The 21,440-nt window shown below is 32.5% G+C and overlaps 1 protein-coding gene across 1 annotated transcript; it reads left to right on the top strand.

Annotated features, from left to right (window-relative positions):
- The first annotated feature begins 10,444 nt into the window (after positions 1-10,444).
- LOC110886205 (transcription factor SCREAM2) lies at positions 10,445-11,500 on the top strand. Its single transcript, XM_035980273.1, has 4 exons — positions 10,445-10,951; positions 11,078-11,242; positions 11,288-11,382; positions 11,491-11,500. Exons 1-4 carry the CDS (start codon positions 10,445-10,447, stop codon positions 11,498-11,500), a joined length of 777 nt encoding a protein of 258 aa, XP_035836166.1.
- Positions 11,501-21,440: the final 9,940 nt, after the last annotated feature.

Genomic DNA, 21,440 nt, shown 5'->3' with positions numbered 1-21,440 from the left:
ATTGCGTTTTAGAACCTTGGTTAGAGTGTGTTGTTTTATCCATTGCGTTTTACACATCTGAGTTTTCGAAAAAAAATCAAAAGTATAGCAATAGTGTGCTCGTTTTAAAGATAAAAAACGCTCGTTTTTATGGTGAAATTTTTATTAAAAAAATATTGTCGTATGAAAAAGTTATTAACGTTTTAAAAAACGATGTGGATTGGAGGAAAGAGAATCTATTGACTTGGTTGGATTAGAATACCCTCAAACTAACTCACACGCCTCTTTTTTTTGTTCAATTTCACCCATTTAATCTTAGTCATTGATTATTTAATAGATGGTCAAAATTACTTCCTAACCTTCCTACCTAAATAAATTTTCTAGTATATCATGACCCTAATGACGTATTATATATATTTATTTTATAAATAGTGGGTTATAGCGGGAAATTTTAAGAAAAAAATACATCCTTTGTTTGTATATTTAGTCATATAAATTAAACATGTCAATAGGTCTCAAACCATTTCAACCTTAATTTCATTTTAAGAGTATGATATGTAAAATAAAGAAAAAAATTATTTAAATAGTTAACTCATACACTTACTAATCATACTCCAAAATTACATATTTAGTCATCAATAAGGCTAGAACTCTCAAGTTCATAAAAAAAACATATTTTCAACACCTTGATACAACATAAAAAAAATAAATATTTTCAACACCTTGATACAACTAGACTAGAAACCCTTAACTATAAATAAAATAGATAAAATGAACAAAATAACATATATGTTTATGGTGTTGGACTGGCTTTCGATATTTTTCTTTTATTTATTACACATAAGATTGTGTTTATGAAAGTTCCAAAATTAGATATCAAACAATTTAACACTGTATCTGTAAATCTTAAAACTTCATGTCATCCACTAGAAATGATTGGGATACAAATTCAATTAACCAATAACACTAATACAAGTTGTACAGAGTCACATTATATTATAACGTACAATAACACATCATGTATTTTTTTAATGGAAATACTTACTGGCTTTTAATTTACACCAAATTAATCCTAATTTACTTCTTGTTTGGATTTGAATCCAAAACCTCCCACTAAGAGACAAGTTACAAGTATGCCTTAAATAGGGCCTTGTTTTGTCATTTTAGTTCATTTAAAGCTATAAAACGTTGTAGTGAGTCACATTATATTATAACGGGCAATAAAACATCTTGCATGTTTGAAATGGATCATACTAGACCATGATAGCTCTTAATGACCCATTATGCCCTTTATTACGTGATATTAGGTCTTAAAAGGTTATATAAGGCCCTATTTGGTTGTCAGAATTCACAGGTATTCAAATAGGAATTGGAGTTAATTCCATGATGAATTATATTTGACTGATAAATATGGAATTGCATTTGGAATTAAATCCAACATATAGTGGATTCCAACTTTCCTTCCACCTAATGATGGAATTTAAACATTTCATTGAAATGTTTCAACTTTATAAGAAAAACCCTTATCTCATCGTTAAAAAAATATAACATCCCGAAAATATTATATATAAATATAATTGTATATTTATGTGTGTGTGTATATATATATATTGTGAAATAACATAGGTGTCGTAACTAGGAATATTCAACCTAGTTAAACTTAAGGACTGAAAGTGATCATGTGCCAAACTTAATTAATTAAAAGCTGAGTTTTTAGAAAATTCACACATATATGTGTGTGTGTGTCGTTCTAGAGAAAGAGGGGTGAAAAACCCTCTTCCACATTAACAAACACAAAAATCTGCAAATCAAAAGGGAAATCAAGGTGATTCCCTTGCATGTTGAGAAATTTTGATAATCTATAACATCAATCAAACTTAAGGTAAGTTACAATTTCACTTTTGGTAAGATTTACTAGTTTAAAGAATCCATGAATTAAAAGAGTTCAATGATTTTGCTACTTTAAGGATGAGCTTTGATGATTGTAGAAGTTGCCATGATTATTGAATATGTGAAGAAATTGATATATGACATGTTTAAATGAATTATCTAGTATGAATGAAGTGCGTTTTTAACCTAAGAGTGAAAACCCCCAAATTGATATGTAATAATTGAATGTAATAGTCTTGATAAACTGCAATTACATGTTAATTGATTGTTACTTGAAGTATGAAATGGTTGACTTGCAATAAGAGGATAGGAAATTAACGAATTGAGCTAATAAGACTAGCTTAAAAATTATGCACATAAGGTGTTTGGTGAAATGCCTAAGTGAAAGCTAGATGCTAACAACTTATGAAAAACTTTGGTAAAAAATCCTATGAATGGTTGCTACCAAGTATTGGTAAAATAGCCTTATAGGATGGTGTCCTAATGATCAATTGGGTTGTATATGAAAGGCAACTCAAGTGATACATGGGGAGACTAAATGGGAAAGGATACTCATCTCAAAGGGAAGCTTATTAGATTATGCAAGTACCGTAATACTTTATCACATTTAATTCTTATTATTATGCACTCTATTTGGTAATCAAATATAACTTATTAGGACGTTAAAATAGTTAAAATTAGCAATCAATAACCAAGTGGTTGCCAATGACTCTTATATCAACTGGTTTGAGAGAAGGCATCTCATGACCTTCCAATGTGGAGGTTATGGGTTCGAGTTCCACTAGGTGCAATTTGCTCCAGGTGAGCTAGTGGTTTTATTGCAGTGGGTCTTAGGGTGGTGGGTTTCCCCTAGAATTAGGGTTGTCCAAACTGCTCGACGATCGCTCGAAAAATGCTCGAAAGATGCTCGTTCGATTCCCGCTCAGTTTGTAAATGAGCCGATCGGATCGGTTCGATTCAAATTCAATCCAAGCATGAGCATAGCTCCGCTCGCTCGTCGATCGCTCGGTTTCGCTCGAATTATTTTTATTAATAATTAATATATATATTTATATTATAGATTTTATAGATTAAAAACCCAAAAAAATATAATAGCCCAAAAAAAATTAAAAGCCCAAATAACATTCAACCCAACTTAATATTTAATATGTAAATAAATCTAACCCTAAATCCAATTCCTAAAAGAGTATTCACTATTCAGTGAGTTGTATCATATTCATACGCTGCTCTCTAATCTCCGACTCTCACTCTCCGGTCTCCACAGTCACACTCACACATAACGCCGCTCTCTAGTCTTTGACACATCGTCTGCAACATATCGCCGCTCCTGTGTTCACTCTGCAACAGTTCGTCAGACGGTCTTTAATCTTCGGTCTTCAATCTGCAACAAGTGTTGGACATTATGTATTGCTTTTGTTAGTAAAGTGTTGGACATGATTTTAATTAAGTTAGAATTTGGTTTTGTTGAACGAAGCCTTATCATTCAATCGAGCGAAACCGAGCGAAAACGATCTGCTTGGTTTTTTTTAGGATTTGATAAAAACCGAGCGAAACCGAGCCGATCGATTCAAATTCAATCCGAGCATGAGCATCACTTTTGCGCTCGGTTTTACAAATTTGATCCGCTCGGATCGGATCGGATCAGTTGTAATTCAATCCGAGCATGAGTAGACCCTCGATCGGATCGGATCGGCTCATGAACACCCCTACCTAGAATGGTGGCGGGCCAGGTCATCAACATTGTATGTGTTTGCAGGGCGTGGATGGCCTTTTGCCAATGGGTTTACCCGGGTGGCCAGGCTTATATAGTATTCATTGGCCTTTCAGAAAAAAAATCAACCAAGAGTCTAAGATACAAAGAAATGGCCAAAATCAGCAGCCAATAAGATTATTAATAGAAAGTTAAGAATTAGAAATCATCAACCAAGAAATAAAGAGACCATAAACTTAGAAACAATTAGTGTATTAAATAAACATCTATGAGTTTGAGAAGTGAAAACCCCGATAAAGATTCTGAGCGAGTGATTGATGCATGAATGTCAATGTAAGATTTAGATATGCGGTTTGCTTTGAATTTTAAAACAAAAGGCACGATCATAAAACTTTTAAATCGCATTTAAACACTACATAGTCGTATTTCATAGCAGATGTGTTCTAGGTTATTTGGTAGCATTGCGTATATTACTTTGTTAACACAAATTACAGATTCTTTTACACCGTGAGCGTTTATTTACTTTGTTGAACCTTTTTGTATTTTCTCAATTATACCACATTGAATAAAGGTGTACCAAATATTTAGGGGGATCTGGGTCTTAGTTATCATCCACTACAACAACCTAGATCTTTAAACTGCAAAACAGAACACTGTTAAGTTTGCCACATGAATTGGGTTGTCCCTGTGATCGCCCTCCAGCGTGAGAATAAGTATCTGCTTAGGAGATTAAAGGTGTATGTGAAATTGAGAGAGAGAGAGAGAGAGAGAGAGAGAGAGATTGCATACCATTTCCGTTAACATGCCTTGTATTTCAGTGTTTGGTTGTTTAGGGCTTTCCCCTTAGGAACCCGAAAGGTAGGAGATTTAGTATTATGTTATTTAATGATGTATATAATATATAATTCTGAGAATTCCTGAATAACCGATTTTAAATGGGTGTTGACCGATTTAATGTAGGTAAACTGGGTCATAACTCGTCATACATCATTATGTGATGTAGACAATAATATATAGAACTTTCTAAATGAATCACATCAAACCCATGAGGTAAATTGTGATACGCCATAACTAATGGCAAAACACCTCTATAATTACATCATTATTTTTGAACATATAGCAACAAATAAAAATATAACGTTTAAAGTAAATCGCAAATCTATACAATGTTAGGTAAATTAAAAAAACGTAGAAAAATTAAACATAAATTTCTTAAAAAATACCATTAATTATGAACTTACACACGGTTAAGTGATAGTTTCTAAAAGTGTTTAAGTATCCATTTTAAAGCAAAAACATGTGACACAAGTTAAGGGGGGAACGAAAACCGATATTCGTCCTGCCTCGTGATGTTTACCAAAATTATACATGTTTTATGAATCAATTAATCCTTAGTCAATTAGTATTCTACTACACATTCATTAATGTTTGTTCTTATTCATGTCATAAGTGAATTTGCAGGTATACTTGATAGTTTAAAGAAAATTTAGCTAAAAACCAGGTGAACACCAAAAAAGGGGACTTGGTTGCAATTTTAGATAGTTGAAAAAGCATGCGTACGACCATATGGATGCGTATGGCCATATGGATGCATACATGCCATATGTCGAGAAATCAGGGTGTGTTATCGACAATTGAAGACATTGTACGATTGTATGGCTGCATACGGTGGCACATATCATGACGCAAATAACCCTAATATGCATCTATTTAAGGGACATAACGACCACAACTTAGAGGATCACAAATTTTACCCTGTAAAGTATCTGAAAGAGAGAGTAGAAAGATACAAGGTCAAGTACATTAATTTGGGTAAAAGACACTACAGAATTGAAGATTGGAGACTTAGAGCCGTTGCATCGTTTTATCTTTCTATTTTCATTATATGTTTGTCTTTTGACTCGTTTGTTTTTATTTTTATTACTATGATAGGCTAGACATGTTTGTATCTCTAGATAGAGATGAATCTAACCAAGAATTTGATTGTTTGATATGGTTGTTAACTTCTTTTGATTTTAGTTAAGTTTATGGTATTTACTCTTATGGCGTGTCTATGTACTTATTTTACTTATTTATCTATCATTTGTGTGGATTTGTTGATTTAAGAGTGTAAGACAATGCTTTAGAGATGATATTTCCTATTCCTAGGTTTAAATTAAGGTTCTAACTTTCTCTAGAGAGGACGAGACAAATCTATAGGTTTAACTGATAAATCAAGTGTGCTACCTTATAATCAAATCTCTGAATAAAAGAGTTCAAAAGTCTATTAGAGTTTTCCTATACACTATTGGTTATGTAAAGATCTCTCTAGCAAGTGACGCTTCATTTGGTATGCGTAACAGATTCTAAATAATAACAAAAAGGTAATATCAAATTCTTTCTTTTGGCTCATGGAGTTAGTGTGAGTCTAGAACATTATGTACCGACTCGTCTAGGTTGCTCAAGCGAGATCCTAGCTTTTGATGGAACAACCATCAACCAAACATCATTCATTAGGTTATCAGGTTTCAACATCTAGTTTATACGGTTTATAAAATTTTGAATTCAATGTTAGTAAAATTAATTTTATTTTATTTTCTTATAATCATTCAATACCAAAAATTAAGCATTAGACTAGATTTTTTTAACAACGTAAAGCATTAGACTAGATATCAATAACAATTTAGTATTAGAAGCAACACATCGTATCCTATGACGATACCTGGTTTTTACCCACTATATCATAGATACAATAGGTACATTTACACGCGCAATATTTGAATTTGTCTTTCAATATATATATATACTCCAGTGGTCCGTCAGTTACCCAAATTTGTCTTTAATATATATATATATATATATATATATATATATATATATATATATATATATATATATATAGGATAAGGTTCAAACGTGAACAAAATCCTAAGAGTGAACTGCGTGAACTGATCTGGGCCCTTGATTTTTATGATCTTGAGATTAAAGTGAGTGGCATGATGGTAATTATTTGGTTAATTTTTTCCATTTAATTAAATACAAAAAGGGTATATGTGTAATTTCAATCTTAAATTGATTGCATAAATCTCTCACAAATCAAGTAATCAATTATCCTCTTAAATTGATTGCATAAATCTCTCACAAATCAAATCAAGGATTAGGAAAGATGTAACTTAATTCAATTATTAAAATAATTATTTGTTTAAATGCGATGTACACATGTGTATTTTTATTTTGCCCTCTTTTTAATGCGATGTACACATGTGTATATCATCTGTTTTTGTGATATCTCTGAATTTTTTTTTTTGTATTGAATGTTGATGTACACCTGTGAATTACTGTACACATATGTACGATGCTGAGTACACATGTGTACTGTTCTTTTTATATCCAAGTACACATGTATATGCCGTTGAAATATGGAGGTTACGTGGATCTTAAAAAACAAAATTTGAATTCTGGTGATGAAATCTGAAATAAAAATTAAAATTGAAATCTGGTGATTTGTTGTTTGTTTTGATAATTATCTTATTAATAAATAAACATAATGTGGATAATGAATTTAAATTAGGAAAGATGTAACTTAATTCAATTATTAAAATAATGATTTAAATCTAATTTTTATGTAATTACAATTCTACCCTTAACAACTAAAAAGGAAATCAAAGGTCCATATCTGTTCACGCAGTTCACTCTTGGGAGGTTGTTCACACTGGAACCCTACCCTATATATATATATATATATATATATATATATACACACATATATATATATATAGGATTAGGTTCAAACGTGAACAAAATCCCAAGAGTGAACTACGTGAACTGATCTGGGCCCTTGATTTTTATGATCTTGAGATTAAAGTGAGTGGCATGATGGTAATTATTTGGTTAATTTTTTTTCATTTAATGAAATACAAAAAGGGTATATGTGTAATTTAAATCTTAAATTGATTGCATAAATCTCTCACAAATCAAGTAATCAATTATCCTCTTAAATTGATTGCATAAATCTCTCACAAATCAAATCAAGGATTAGGAAAGATGTAACTTAATTCAATTATTAAAATAATTGTTTGTCTAAATGCGATGTACACATGTGTATTCTGATTTTGCCCTCTTTTTAATGTGATGTACATATGTGTATATCGTCTGTTTTTGTGATATCTCATAATTTTTTGTATTCAATGTTGATGTACACCTGTGAATTACTGTACACATATGTACGATGATGAGTACACGTGTGTACTGTTCTATTTATATCCAAGTACACATGTGTATACCGTTGAAGAAGGTTACGTGGATCTTAAAAATCAAAATTTGAATTCTGGTAATGAAATCTGAAATAAAAATTAAAATTGAAATCTAGTGATTTGTTGTTTGTTTTGATAATTATCTTACTAATAAATAAACATAATGTGGATAATGAATTTAAATTTGGAAAGATGTAACTTAATTCAATTATTAAAATAATGATTTAAATCTCATTTTTTATATTATTACAATCCTACCCTTAACAACTAAAAAGGAAATCAAGGGTCCATATCTGTTCACGCAGTTCACTCTTGGGAGGTTGTTCACGCTGGAACCCTACCCTATATATATATATATATATATATATATATATATATATATATATATATATTATATATATATCAAATACATAATAATGATGATAATAAAAAACATTTCTTAATATTATCACTCACATTCTATAAAAAAATATTAAAATATCACTCTAGGGAGGTTGTTCACGCTGGAACCCTACCCTATATATATATATAGGGTAGGGTTCCAGCGTGAACAACCTCCCAAGAGTGAACTGCGTGAACAGATATGGACCCTTGATATAGTGGAGAGTTCAGATGAGAATAAATTTTTTGTAAGAAGAAAAAAGAACAAATTTCAACCAATAAGAATGCTTTATTATACTTCATTTAATATAAGTATTTAATGTTACTACAAGGGTACGCTGGTAAATCTACATAGGTAATTAATTTGTAGTCTTCCTCTGTAATAGCTAGTACATTAAATTTTTTGTAACTTATCTTCAAACTATATATTTTTTCAAAAAAAATAATATAAAATAATTTAAAGTGTAGGATAAATTACGAGTTATGTTGGACAAATACGAGTTGTGTAGGATACATTTCAACGTGTAGGATGAATTTCGAAATATGTAGGATAACTTTTGATGTGTGTGGGAAAAAAAGTTAAGGTGGAGGATAATAGTCTTTATGACTAATTAATTAGTAAAAAATGATAATAAATGAGATAAGTGAAAAAACTATTTAATGTTTTACAAAATTACCCTTTGTTCTTTTTCTTCTCAACTAAATTTTCTTCTCAAATGAACCTTCCCCTATATATATATATATATATGTATATATATATATATATCAAATACATAATAATGATGATAATAAAAAACATTTCTTAATATTATCACTCACATTCTATAAAAAAATATTAAAATTATACAACTAAAGATTTATAAAACTTTCTAAATTAAGGGGTTGTTTGAAAACTTCTGAATAGTTAAGTGCTGAACCAGTAAGAGGTCCGAACCATTAAGTGCTTAACCAATAAGAGGTCTGAACCATTAAGATCCAATATAATGCTTAAGCGTTCAGAGGCAAATGTCTGACCAATTCAGATTAGAGGTCTTAACCATTCAGACTCAGTATAATGCTTAATGATTCTGAGGCAAATGTCTGAACTATTCAGACATCTGCTCGCGAAACAAACAGTCTGAACCATTAAGTATTGAATCAGTAAGAAGTCCGAAACATTAAGAGCCCCAAAATTATATGAAGCTTGAAAGTTGCTAACTGCTTTTTTTTTAATTAAAAAGGTTAAAATAAAATTTAGGATCAGCTGTCATTTGTCATTATCTAAATTCAAAGCTTTTTAATATTTTCTTTTAATTGCAAATTACTTAACAAACAAACACAGATCTTTTATTTTCTAATTTCCATGACACGTTTCAGGCTTTTGTAAAAAAAAATAAATTCTATGACACATTTCAGGCTTTTGTAAAAAAATAAAGTTGGTTACGTTCTACTATAAATATGTCAAACAAATCCCCATATCATGAATTCGACTAAGTTAACCATTAATTAATTAACAGGTGACCTCATCTTGAGTATTTTCGTAAAAAAAAAAAAAAAAAAATTGTGACCATCTATCACACTAGTTTAACCTTAGAGTAATATTTACGCAACTCGAGCTTTACGTAATTCGAGTTTTTCTGATAATACACCCAAACCTTGTGAATTTAGTCAGTCAAACGTCATAATTCAAAATTAAGAAAAACTAACTGCAAATGTTCTCTAGATCAAGTGGTGGAAGGCTTGCATGTCTCTTGAGAGATGTAGGTTCAACTCTCACTTGGTGCAGAGTGAGGCACTGGTGGGCAATGATAGGAATTAGGAAACCTGGGTTGGATCCTTAAGCCAAACGGGTTTTACCGGTAATTTCATCGTCGTCCCTACGGGCGGGTGGGTTACCGGGTTTTCCCCGGAATTGGTGATGGACTGGGGTTACTCTCGGAGTACCCCGTTTGTCCAGTTGGTGCCCCAAGAGCGCTCGGGATTGATTCTGTTGGCCGTTCAAAAAAAAAAAAAAAAAAAAAAAAAAAAAAAAAAACCAACTGAAAAACTTTAACAAAATTATTCATGAAATTAAGGTGATAAAAACAAAAGAATTTCTTACAAACATTATAACTTGTACATTTCGAAACCTATTCCAAGTTACCAAGTAATCCAGCTAAGTTAGTATATGTGTGTATATATATATATCATAGTCACCCCATATGAAATGCCATTCCTCCTCACTCACTCTCTCTAGACTTTCTTTTCACCCTCTTCTTCAAAACTTACAAACATGGATAACAATGGCGGAAAAGAAATCAACAACAATATGTATCCATCTGACTTCATGTTAGAACTAGGAGACATGAACAACCATGATTGGGACTTTGTGTTCCCAAACCAACTCGAAAACAATCTCCCCTTTTCAACTATGTTTGGCAATAATCATGCTTTAGAATTCGATCAATCAAACATGTTTCAAACCAACATGTTTCAAACCAACGTGTTCCAAACCACAGCTGGACCCTCAAGTTTACAACCATTACAAAACGTCCCTTCAGCAGAACCAAATTCTTCGTTTCAGTTAAGGGAAGTTTTGGCTGTTCCTGATGAGCTGAAGGAAGTAAAAGCCATCGAAATCGGTTCTGCTTCTGCTTCTGCTTCTGGTTCTGCTTCTGGTTCGGGACGGAAGAGAAAGAGAGGTGATCCGGCAAGAAATTTATTGGCAGAAAGGAGACGCCGAGAGAAGTTGAATGAGAGATTACTTGCCCTCCGGTCTTTGGTACCGAATATAACAAAGGTAAAAAAAAATAGTGTAATAGAATGTGATCATGAGTTCATCATGCATGGCATATGTTTATGTAATCATGTTATTATTTCATATTTCTAATTACATTTTTTTAATTACATATATAATGTTGAACAGATGGACCGAGCGTCTATTCTTGGAGATGCGATCGCGTATCTGAAAGATCTTTCTGAGAAAATTAATAAACTTGAGCTCGAGCTTAACCCGGGTCGTACAACCTCTTTGATGCCTCCAGCCGCCGCCCCTACTACCGCTGCTGGTCCTTCAAACATTGGAGGACAGGTTTCTCCACATCCAATTAGGGTATGTTTCATACATTTATTTTAGGGCCCTACTAAAGAGAGAGGGGGGGGGGAGTATGTGACACAAACCCTAACGTTCAAAACTAGGGGCTATGACGCAAGCTGTAACCTAAAAACGCGGTTTGAAATCAAAGTGGGATTATATTGTTATTAAAATGTGTATAACACAGACCCTTGATTTTTATTTTTATTTTTTTGTGACTAATTTATTTTTGTGTTTATATGTAGATCGAGGTGAGACGAAGTGAAGGTGGGGCGGTTGTTATACACATGAGTAGCGGTTGGAGACCGGGTTTGTTGCATTCAATCACAAAGACTCTCAATGATCTCGGTTTAGAGTTGCAACAAGCGGTCGTTAGCTCTTTCGATGGCTTTACACTCGATGTATACCGCGCTCAGGTACTAGCTAAAAAGCCTTAATGTGATGTTTTTGTAACAAAATAATTTAACATGTCCATAGTGATTTTATTAATTAATATTTGGTTTAATGTTTGGATTTTTGGTTTTTGCAGCAAAGCCGTGAAGTGAATGAGGATCAGATAAAGGCGAAGCTGCTTGAAACGGTCGGGAACCATGGTGTGGTGTAGCTTGTGAGCGGTTAAGGCGGTCGAGTTCTAGTAGAAGAAGTGTTTATCTGGTTTTTCAACTATTTTGTGTTTTTTTTTCGTTCACCAAACTTATGTTTTCTCTATGAATAAATGTTATTAGTAAGTATATGGTAGCTAGGTCTTTCTCTATGAATATATGGGAGGTCTTGCATGTTGAATGCTTTATAATCTGCAATAACCAAGTTCAGGTTAACTTGGCCCAAAAGTATTTTTAGTTATTGAATGAACCACAAAGATGACTTTTTAGGGTGGAGGGTGTTGTCCCAATTTTTTTCGTGTGAGACATTAGCGCCGTATCGGTTCTTTTTAGGTTTTTCAGATTACACGGTGTCGTCCAAGATTTCCCCACTTTTCCCTAAAATATAAATGTTTTAATTTAATTTAAACTTTTAATTATTTCATATATTTAAATGTTTTGAATATAAATTAAAATTAAAAAAAACATAGTTAAAATAAAACGATAAATTTAAAATAAACATTACGTAATTCAAAGTAAACATTAATTATAAAATAAAAATTACACATTATTAAAATGTAAAAAAAAAACACATAATTAAACATAAATAAATGGAAAATACATAATTTAACAAACATCCTTAAAATTTGCCATGCCGAAACGTGTTTAAAGTTATGGTCGCAGATATGTTTATATTCGAAAAGGGTCACTTGAATTACGTCATCTTCCGTTAGCTCACCCTCGGCATTTTCCCATCGGAAGGTGGGTCGGTTTGGAAGAGCGGATGAGGGGAAAGGGTTTGATGGTGGGTCCCTTGTGGACCCCCTTGATTTTAAATAATAAAAAACTTAATATTGTTTATTTTTTAATAAAATAAAACCTAAAATACTATAAATTTAAAAAAACAAATATATAAAATAAAAATAATACAAACTAAAAAAACATATTATTAAAATTAAAAATCATGCAAAAACTAGATAATTAAACCTAAACAAACCACATAATTAAACCTTAACACACCAGATAATCAAATATAAACAAGATGAGATAAATAAACCTAAACAAACCAGATAATTAAACATAAACAAAGCCACTAATTAAAACTAATCATCAACCCTGAACCATCGGAATCGGCATCCAGAGGGGGAGTAGGTTGCATTGGGGGATGGTTTCTTATTAATTGTCAAGACGAGATGTGACAACATCTTCTACTATGTATGTTTTTGTATTCCCAGCGAGCCCGGACAATCGTTTGTGTCTCTGTTATGCCGTCACCTTGAGCCATCATGAAGTTGAAGAATGCATGAAATCTGCGCATCTCCAAGAACAAATTATGAAACCTTGACAAAGTGTCGTACACAGAGCGATTGATTTCTCCTACACGTTGATGATATCCTTCAAATAAGGGCTCTCTAATTCAAACAACTCCTCGTCTATTATCGAAGAAGTCCATCCAAGAGTTGACCAGAGCTATGCCTTCATCTTGAGCCCAAGGGTTTCTTGCCATTATTGATGAATCTTTGTAGTGAATTATTGATTGAGAAGTGCACATGTCGGTTGAAATACGAATTGAATTTATAACCAGTAGATAGTAGCCGTTTGAAAAAAAGAGCCGTTGCAAAAAATAAATATTCTTTTTTACTATCTTATTTGAGTTTATTATTAAATAAAATACTAGATAATGAAATAAAAAATAAATAATAAATTATTTTGTTATGAATTTTATTTTTCCATATTTTTTAATATTTTAATAAAATAATAAATTATATCATTAAGTAAATAAATTATAGATATGTTATATAAATTATAAATAGTTTAAATAAAAGGAAAAGTAGGTAATAAGGTGAAGATTTGGAGTGGTTTAGTGTTGGAGGAAAAAAATATGGTTTGAAATGGTGGTGGTTTGAAATATTGTGCCAACGCAAGTTTGGATTTTAATTCTACAATTCTCAAAGAATTAATAGAGTAATTGAATTCTCGTAAGTATTTTGATTTGTATCGAATTAAAAATCTGGGGTTATCAAATTTGAGAATACTTGATGATTATCTCACAAATAATTTAAAAGGTAACAAATATGTTTTACAAATTCAAAACAATATAATAAATATGTTTTACAAATTCAAAACAATATACAAAACTGATATAGAAAGCTTGTACTTTTTGGGAACTAAGGAATAATATTTTTCTTTTTGAAAATGTAGTTCAATCAGTGGCCAAAACATAACCAACCCAAATAAAGACAGTTTAAGAATACTCACCGGTTATGTAGCTGGCTTTCATTCTCAGCGACCAATCCGTTCAATGAACACATGGAGTCTTTGTGATTGAATGCAACAAACCCGTTCAAAAGAAAATCTAATCCAGTCTTGTTGCTTGAATTGTGTTTAGATTTGGTGATAATATTTTAATTGTCAAAATAACGTTAACTTTAACAAATATATAGATGCATAAGCTAGCCTTGTTACTTGAATCAGTGAGAAATCCTAAAAACTCCATGTTTCGAAGCATGTTTAACTTTAGTAATAAGGGTCTGAGATCTTATTCTAACTATGAATTTGGAAGTATGATATACATAATATAAATGATCTCAAAAACTTAAAACCACATTGTTGATCGCAAAACCCGAGAACCCGACTTTTTGAAAGTTCTAGGATTCGACCATAACAACCAGATTGTTTAAACGTTGAAGAATATGATGGTAGTAAAGCCCAAGTATACATTTTAGAAAGAAAAAAAGTTTAATTACCTAAACCAACATTGTTGCACGAATCGGAGACAAACCCTACTCCTAGAAACATTCATAAATTTAGTAATAATAGTTTGAGTTTTTAATCTAAAGAACGTGGAGCTAATAGGGTTAGAATGATATCGACGAAAGTACATTTAGTTTTAGTATTTACAAACATAATTCAACCTTGTTGTTGTAGTGATGATTAATCCACCCCACCCCACCACCCCCCCCCCCGAAACATATTTGGATTCAGTCATAACAATTTGATTATCTACATAGTGATGAATATGTAGTAACAGAGCGTGACGCATATATGTAGAAATATATGTACCTTTAATCAATTATTAAGGACCTATACCAACTTTTATGATTAAATTCGTGACAAATCTTGACAACACGGGTTTTTGAATCGTCTTTAGATTTGTTTGTACAAATTTGATTTTTAACTAAATGGTGAGTATGGTCGAAATAAAGCATAAGAAATATATGTGAAAATAAATTTCAATTGTAATGAATTTCTAAAACATAAGACAACCTAGTTTTTGAATACTGAAAAACCTAAGGCTTAAATCACGGACACGTGTTCAGAGTCAAAATGGCGATTTAACCTATAACCTAATGAGGAACTTTGGAGATAATAAAGCGTGAGAAATATGCTTGAAACACTTTAATTAGAGAAACGTAAACCAACATTGTTGCATCAATCTAAGACAAACCCAACTTTCAACATACATAAACTTTGTAGTAATAGTTTGATGTATTAACCTAAAGAACTTTGAGCTTTAGAGTTAGAATGATATGCATGAATGTACATTGCCAAACTTTGTTTTTTACATAGTGATAAATCCTAAAACTTCTCTTTAAGGAATATATTTTTAATTTTGTCATAACTTTTAAATCCCAGAACATATTTTTGATTTGTTCATAACCTTTAAATCCCAAAAACTCCTCTTTAGGGAACATATTTTTGATTGGGTCATAATTTTAGATAGTCTACCTAGTGTCCTAGTGGTGACTATTTAGTAATAGAGCAAAATAAATATATATTTAGTGAATGATTAAAGACATAAGCCAACCTTCTTCATTGACTTAGTGACGCATCTTAAAAAAGGTTTGCTGGAACGTGCTTAGATTTCTTGGTAGAGTTTAGACGTTTAACATAGTGATGACTATGGTGAAATCACAACGTAAGAAAATTTATTAAAGCAAACTTCACATGTAATGATTATTTAAAAACCAAAATCTGTTGTTTGAATACTGAAAACCCTAAGAATTTACTTGTGGACACGTGCTCAAATTCAAAGATAACGATTTACCCTTTTAACCTAGTAAAAAACTAGGAGGTAAGAGAGGGAGCGATATGCCTAAAAATTATTGAAATGAATTTGTAGAAACACAAGCCAACATTTTTGCATGAATCGAAGACAAGCCCAACTTTCAAAAACATGCATAAATTTTAGAATGATATACATGAAAGTACATTTAACTGTAACGAAAGTTTGGAAACCTAAACCAAATCTGTTGTTTTCATCCATGATAAATACCCAAAACCCCACTTTTGGAAACATATTTAGATTAGGTCATAGTTTTGAAATGTTTACCTAGTGATGTTTGGTAATAGAGTGAAATCATTTTGTATTTAGTGAATGATGAAAGATGAAAGCCAACTTCGTTAATTAAAATAGTGACAAATCCCAAAAACAAGGTTTATGAAAACGTGTTTAGATTTGTCATGAGAATTGAGACGTTTAACTTAGAGGCAAGGATGGTGGAAATAGAGCATAAGAAATATATGTGGAAATAAGTTACAGTTGTAGTATATTTATGAAAACCTAAGCCTTGTATACTGAAACCCCTGAGACTTTGATTGCGGACACATGTTCAAATTAAAGATAACGATTTAATATTTGACCTAGTACGGAACTTGAAGTTATGAGAGGGAGAGCAATATATCTAAAACAGTTAATTGCACTGAATATACAGAAACCTAAGCTAACATTGTTGCATCAATCAGAGACAATCCCAACTTTCGAAAGCATGCATAAACTTTGTAGTAGTGATTTGATTTTTTAACCAAATGAACTTGGAGTTAATAAAGTTAGAATGATATGCATTTAAGTACATTTGATTGTAACACATATTTAGAAAGCTAAGCCAACCTTGTTTGCATCAATGATAAATCAAAAAACCTCACTTTCGGAAACATATTTAGATCTGGTCATAAGGTTTTGATTATCTGCCTAGTAATGAATACTTAGTTAGTAATAGTGTTACATAGTGTTATATATAGTGTTATAATACACTTCTCACACTCCTGGATTAATGTACAGGATCCTATATATATATATATATATATATATATATATATATATATATATATATATATATATATATATATATATAGAGTAAGGTTAACATACAAAAAGCCTTATCATACATCACGTAGGAGACAATGGTAACCGTTGGATCAGGGGTATAATCACGCATGGGACCACATAATCACGCATGAGACCACATAATCACGCATGGGACTATAATCACGCACGTTCTATGATGATAACGCACGTTATATTTTTTGTCATGTATGTTAATGTAGGTTAAGCCTTGAAGTACATTATACTTTCTATATATATATATATCACGCCTATGGCATCATAGTCTATTGGCATTTGGGGATGAGATAGAACTTAGGGACCATTAGGTTCTGGGTTCGATTCTCACAAGTGTGTTTTTTCTAGATATATTAGGTTTCTTTCTGAATTGGTGTATGGACATTATTGCCTAATGGAGGTGAGTGTGATCGGGTGGTTCCGCTGGTGACACGATAATACTCCAGTGGTCTGTCAGTAACCCAAATTTGCCTTTCAAAAATATATATATATATATATATATATATATATATATATATATATATATATATATCAAATACATAATAATGATGATAATAGAAAACATTTCTTAATATTATCACTCACATTCTATAAAAAAATATTAAAATTATACAACTAAGGATTTATAAAACTTTGTAAACTAAGGGTCCGTTTGACAACTTCTGAATAGTTAAGTGCTGAACCAGTAAGAGGTTTGAACCATTAAGTGTTAAACCAATAAGACGCCTAAACTATTAAGATCCAGTATAATTAAGCGTTCAGAGGCAAATGTCTGACCTGATTAGAGGTCTTAACCATTCAGACTCAGTATAATGCTTAACCTTTCTAAGGCAAATGTCTAAACAATTCAGAAATCTGTTCACAAAACAAACAGTCTAAATCATTAAGCATTGAACCAGTGTCTAAATCATTAAAAGCCCCTAAATGATATCAAGCTTGAAAGTTGACAACTACTTTTTTTTTTTAATTAGACCGTGGGGTATGGTGGGGCGGGGGTTTGGGGCATGGGTTGACACGTGGAACTTGAAGAACTCAATACACAAACCCAAGTTGTAGGGGGTATGGTGGGCGTGGCCAAGCCACATCAATTTTTTTTAATATATATTTATTTATAACCATTAAAAACTACATAAACATACATAATAATTATCAAAATAAAAAACAATCATTCTTCGTCGTCTTCGTCGGTTTCTGTCACACCCCTATTTTTTCCACGTGTCACCGGTGGGCCCGGTGGGGGAGTATCATGACGTAGTTGATACCATCATTGTCAAACAACACAAATTATAATGCACAGCGGAAGCAATAGAAATAGATTTATTTCAACCATCAAATGTAATATTTAAGTATCACAAGTAGTCGAAATGGATCCACAGGCGGATCGGAATAAAAAGAAGAAAATTGTTCAACAGATATATGCATCCCAAAGCTTGCGAGACTCTATGATGCTAAGGAGAAACCAGCCTATTACGTGTAGCACCTGCACTTAATCTTTTTGGGGAAAATACGTCAGTTTACACTGGTAAATACAATTTAACTGACTCATTTTGAAAAGGTTTTAAAAATTGATTTAAATGCACAAGGCACAAAACATTTTATAACTTGGGAATAATTAATCAAAGTTAAACTTGTAAAAGAATTACATGTTCGTTATGCGTTCAGTCGCCCGAGTCGTGTCGGGTTCAAGGTTAATTGACACACCACTCAGTATAAGTCCGCGGCGGGAAGCCAACGTTTATACCTTAATAATATGGACATATTACCGGGTGTACGCCTACACCCGGGTGTCAAGGTCGTGCCCAAAAATGATGCCAAGGATATCCGGGACATGGTCATTAAGCTCCCAAAGGCGTAAAACAAACAAAACTAGTTTTCAAATGGGTCACATTGATAATACCCAACTACTAATGAGTTGGGGTCAATTGCCCGACCAAGCGGTATTTTATATACCGTACCCCCAAGCCCGTATAAGGGAAAATAAGTTAAAAGTATTTACCTGAGCAATGTATAAACCACAAAAGCAAAATGCAAGTGTCTTTTACTGGGCTCCTATTCTGGAACGAAGGTTTATAATAACCAATTAGAATCCTAATGGGTCTTTTAACATAGCCTAAGCTTAGACCGGTTAGTTTCGAAGAATAAATATGGTTTAATCGCGAGGAAGGCGAAAACCGAAAAGGAATGTGACTTAGACCCTACAAGCTCGGATACTTGTATAACATGGGTAAACTAAACACATTCTGGATTTAGAGACTAAGATGTTACGGTTTGACCCGTTTCGGCTAATGTGCGTAAACTAGTCACATAAGCCGATCCGAACGCGAAAGTGCGTAACGGTTAACCATATAAATCATATACATGTTTCCTGAGATTATATACACCAAGTATGTTGTAATATCAGTATGGTATGTCCCATTATGCCCCGAATGATTTTAAACTCCAATTACGCCTCATAAGGGTATTTTGGTAATTTTACATAGGCTTAAAAGGTCAAAACGGGAAACCTGAGTCCTCAACCTTAGTTTACTGTTATAACATGAAATTTTACTAAATATATCAGTAGGTATTAGACCTTTAGTATAAAAACTAGTATTGACATATACTATATCGTAAAAATGCCTAAAAAGGCGATTTGGAGCCTTTTCCGGGTTTTAAAAGAAAAGCTGATATTTTTATAATTCCAGAAGGCTCAAAATAATATATTTAACATAATAAATCAGTAGGAAAAGGTTTGGGGTCAAAAGGTTTTGTAAAACTCATTTTATGGCCGAAAAAGGCAAAACCGGCATAAGCCGAATTAAGCTTAAAACCTTAAGTTATGCTTAGCCTAAAAATAAATAAAAATCTTTAAAATTCCCAAAATATTATTAGATAACAGTGGGTATAAGGTTTTGATATAAAATCTAAGTTTAATTAGGCTATGCGTTAATTACGCTAATTATTCACTAAGAAAGCTTCTAATTACGCTAATGAGCATAACTCTCAATCTAGACCTTAAACTGATGTTAAATTTTGGGGATAAGTTTATAATTCAGTAACTAATATGTCTACCCTTTTATATTTTCAAAAATCATGACTTTTAGACATTCGGGCATAAGGGTCAACATATGGGCATTTAACGGAAACATGCATGTGAACAAGATATCTAATGAACCAAGTTGTATAATCACAGGAGGTTATACTAACATATTATTAGGTCCAAAAGAAGCTCTAAGGCAATCTTAATCTTGACTAAAACGAGTCAGAACTGAAAGTCAAAGCGAAAGTCAAACTATGCGACTTTCGGTTCCGCACCGGGTCTAAACAGAAAATTGTCGAGTTGAACATGTTGGAACATGTTCTTACATCATTTACCAAATTATATTAGTGATAAAACAGGTTGCATGCATCCTACATTGCTAATTATAAGTTAATTTGAATTTAAGCGTTCTGTTGACTTTTTATAGTTAACTTTGATTCGACAATTAACATGCTTAGAGTGGGAATCTGGAAATACCCTTTTAAGGGTTTGTTACCTACTTAAAGGTATCTTTAATTCGTGATTTGACAGAGCACATTATGATTAATCACGAAGTCAAACCTTAATTACGACGGTTTGACTTTTACTCAATTAACTAAGTTAAAATGGATTAGGGGAGGTTAAGGTTACCTACAAGGATCCTAAATAGGATTAGGGACTTAATGAGCACTTGTTGCTGTCCAAGGAAGTTCCAGAGAATAAGCTCCAAGTGAGTGACACAATGAATGATCAAAGTTCACCACTTCACCTCCTTATATAGGGACCAAGATGCTCTAAGATCAAGACATGGAAGTCTAGGATAGTTACAAGATCACCCCAGGTGTCCCTATGAGCCTAAATACTGCCTAGCAAGCCCCTGATTTCAAAAACCATCATTCAAAGTCGGTGCAACGGGCTGGACAGGCAGCTGTCCAAAATCTGTTGCCAGCGACGGTCTTACGGACCGTAAGCTTGAGGCCTTACGGTCCGTAAGGGCCTCTTGCGGACCGTAAGCTAAAATGGTTACGGTCCGTAACCGACCTTGCTGAAACATGCCCAGATACCCTCCTTACGGACCGTAAGCCTAAGGCTTAGCGGTCCGTAACCGATGGCCAGAGGACAAAATTTTTGTGAGCTTCTAAGTCTTAACCATGCAATCAAACCAACTCCGAAATCAGTCCCTCTTTTTCAGATGTGGGACCATCTTGATCAGCCATTGCATGCCTAGCATGCTCTTACATGTTTCCCATTCAATTTCAGCTCACGAGGGTCTTGCAAAGTGACGGAGATTACCAAGAATGAGTCTTGGATTCTCATAATAGTTGGCCAAGGAAATTAACTATATTGATTCCTTTTTACAAGGATTTTATTTAACATTTTCAGTAGTAACAACCTATAATTCCAAAGTCCTTAATAAAGATACAACTTTATTTATTTGAGAGCAACTGGTTATCATATAAGATGGTTATCAGATGATTTAAGGATCTTGGGATT

This window comes from Helianthus annuus, chromosome 2 (genome assembly GCF_002127325.2).
Source record: "Helianthus annuus cultivar XRQ/B chromosome 2, HanXRQr2.0-SUNRISE, whole genome shotgun sequence".
NCBI classification, from domain to species: Eukaryota; Viridiplantae; Streptophyta; class Magnoliopsida; order Asterales; family Asteraceae; genus Helianthus; species Helianthus annuus.
Note: the sequence above shows the minus strand (reverse complement) of the source record. Positions and strands in the feature narration are given on the sequence as shown.

Excerpts from the sequence above, each read along its gene's own strand:
- LOC110886205 (XM_035980273.1), top strand. The coding sequence starts at position 10,445 with ATGGATAACAATGGCGGAAAAGAAATCAACAACAATATGTATCCATCT. Across the intron at positions 10,952-11,077 it reads TGGTACCGAATATAACAAAG|ATGGACCGAGCGTCTATTCT; the intron begins GTAAAAAAAAAT and ends AATGTTGAACAG. Across the intron at positions 11,243-11,287 it reads CTTCAAACATTGGAGGACAG|GGCCCTACTAAAGAGAGAGG; the intron begins GTTTCTCCACAT and ends CATTTATTTTAG.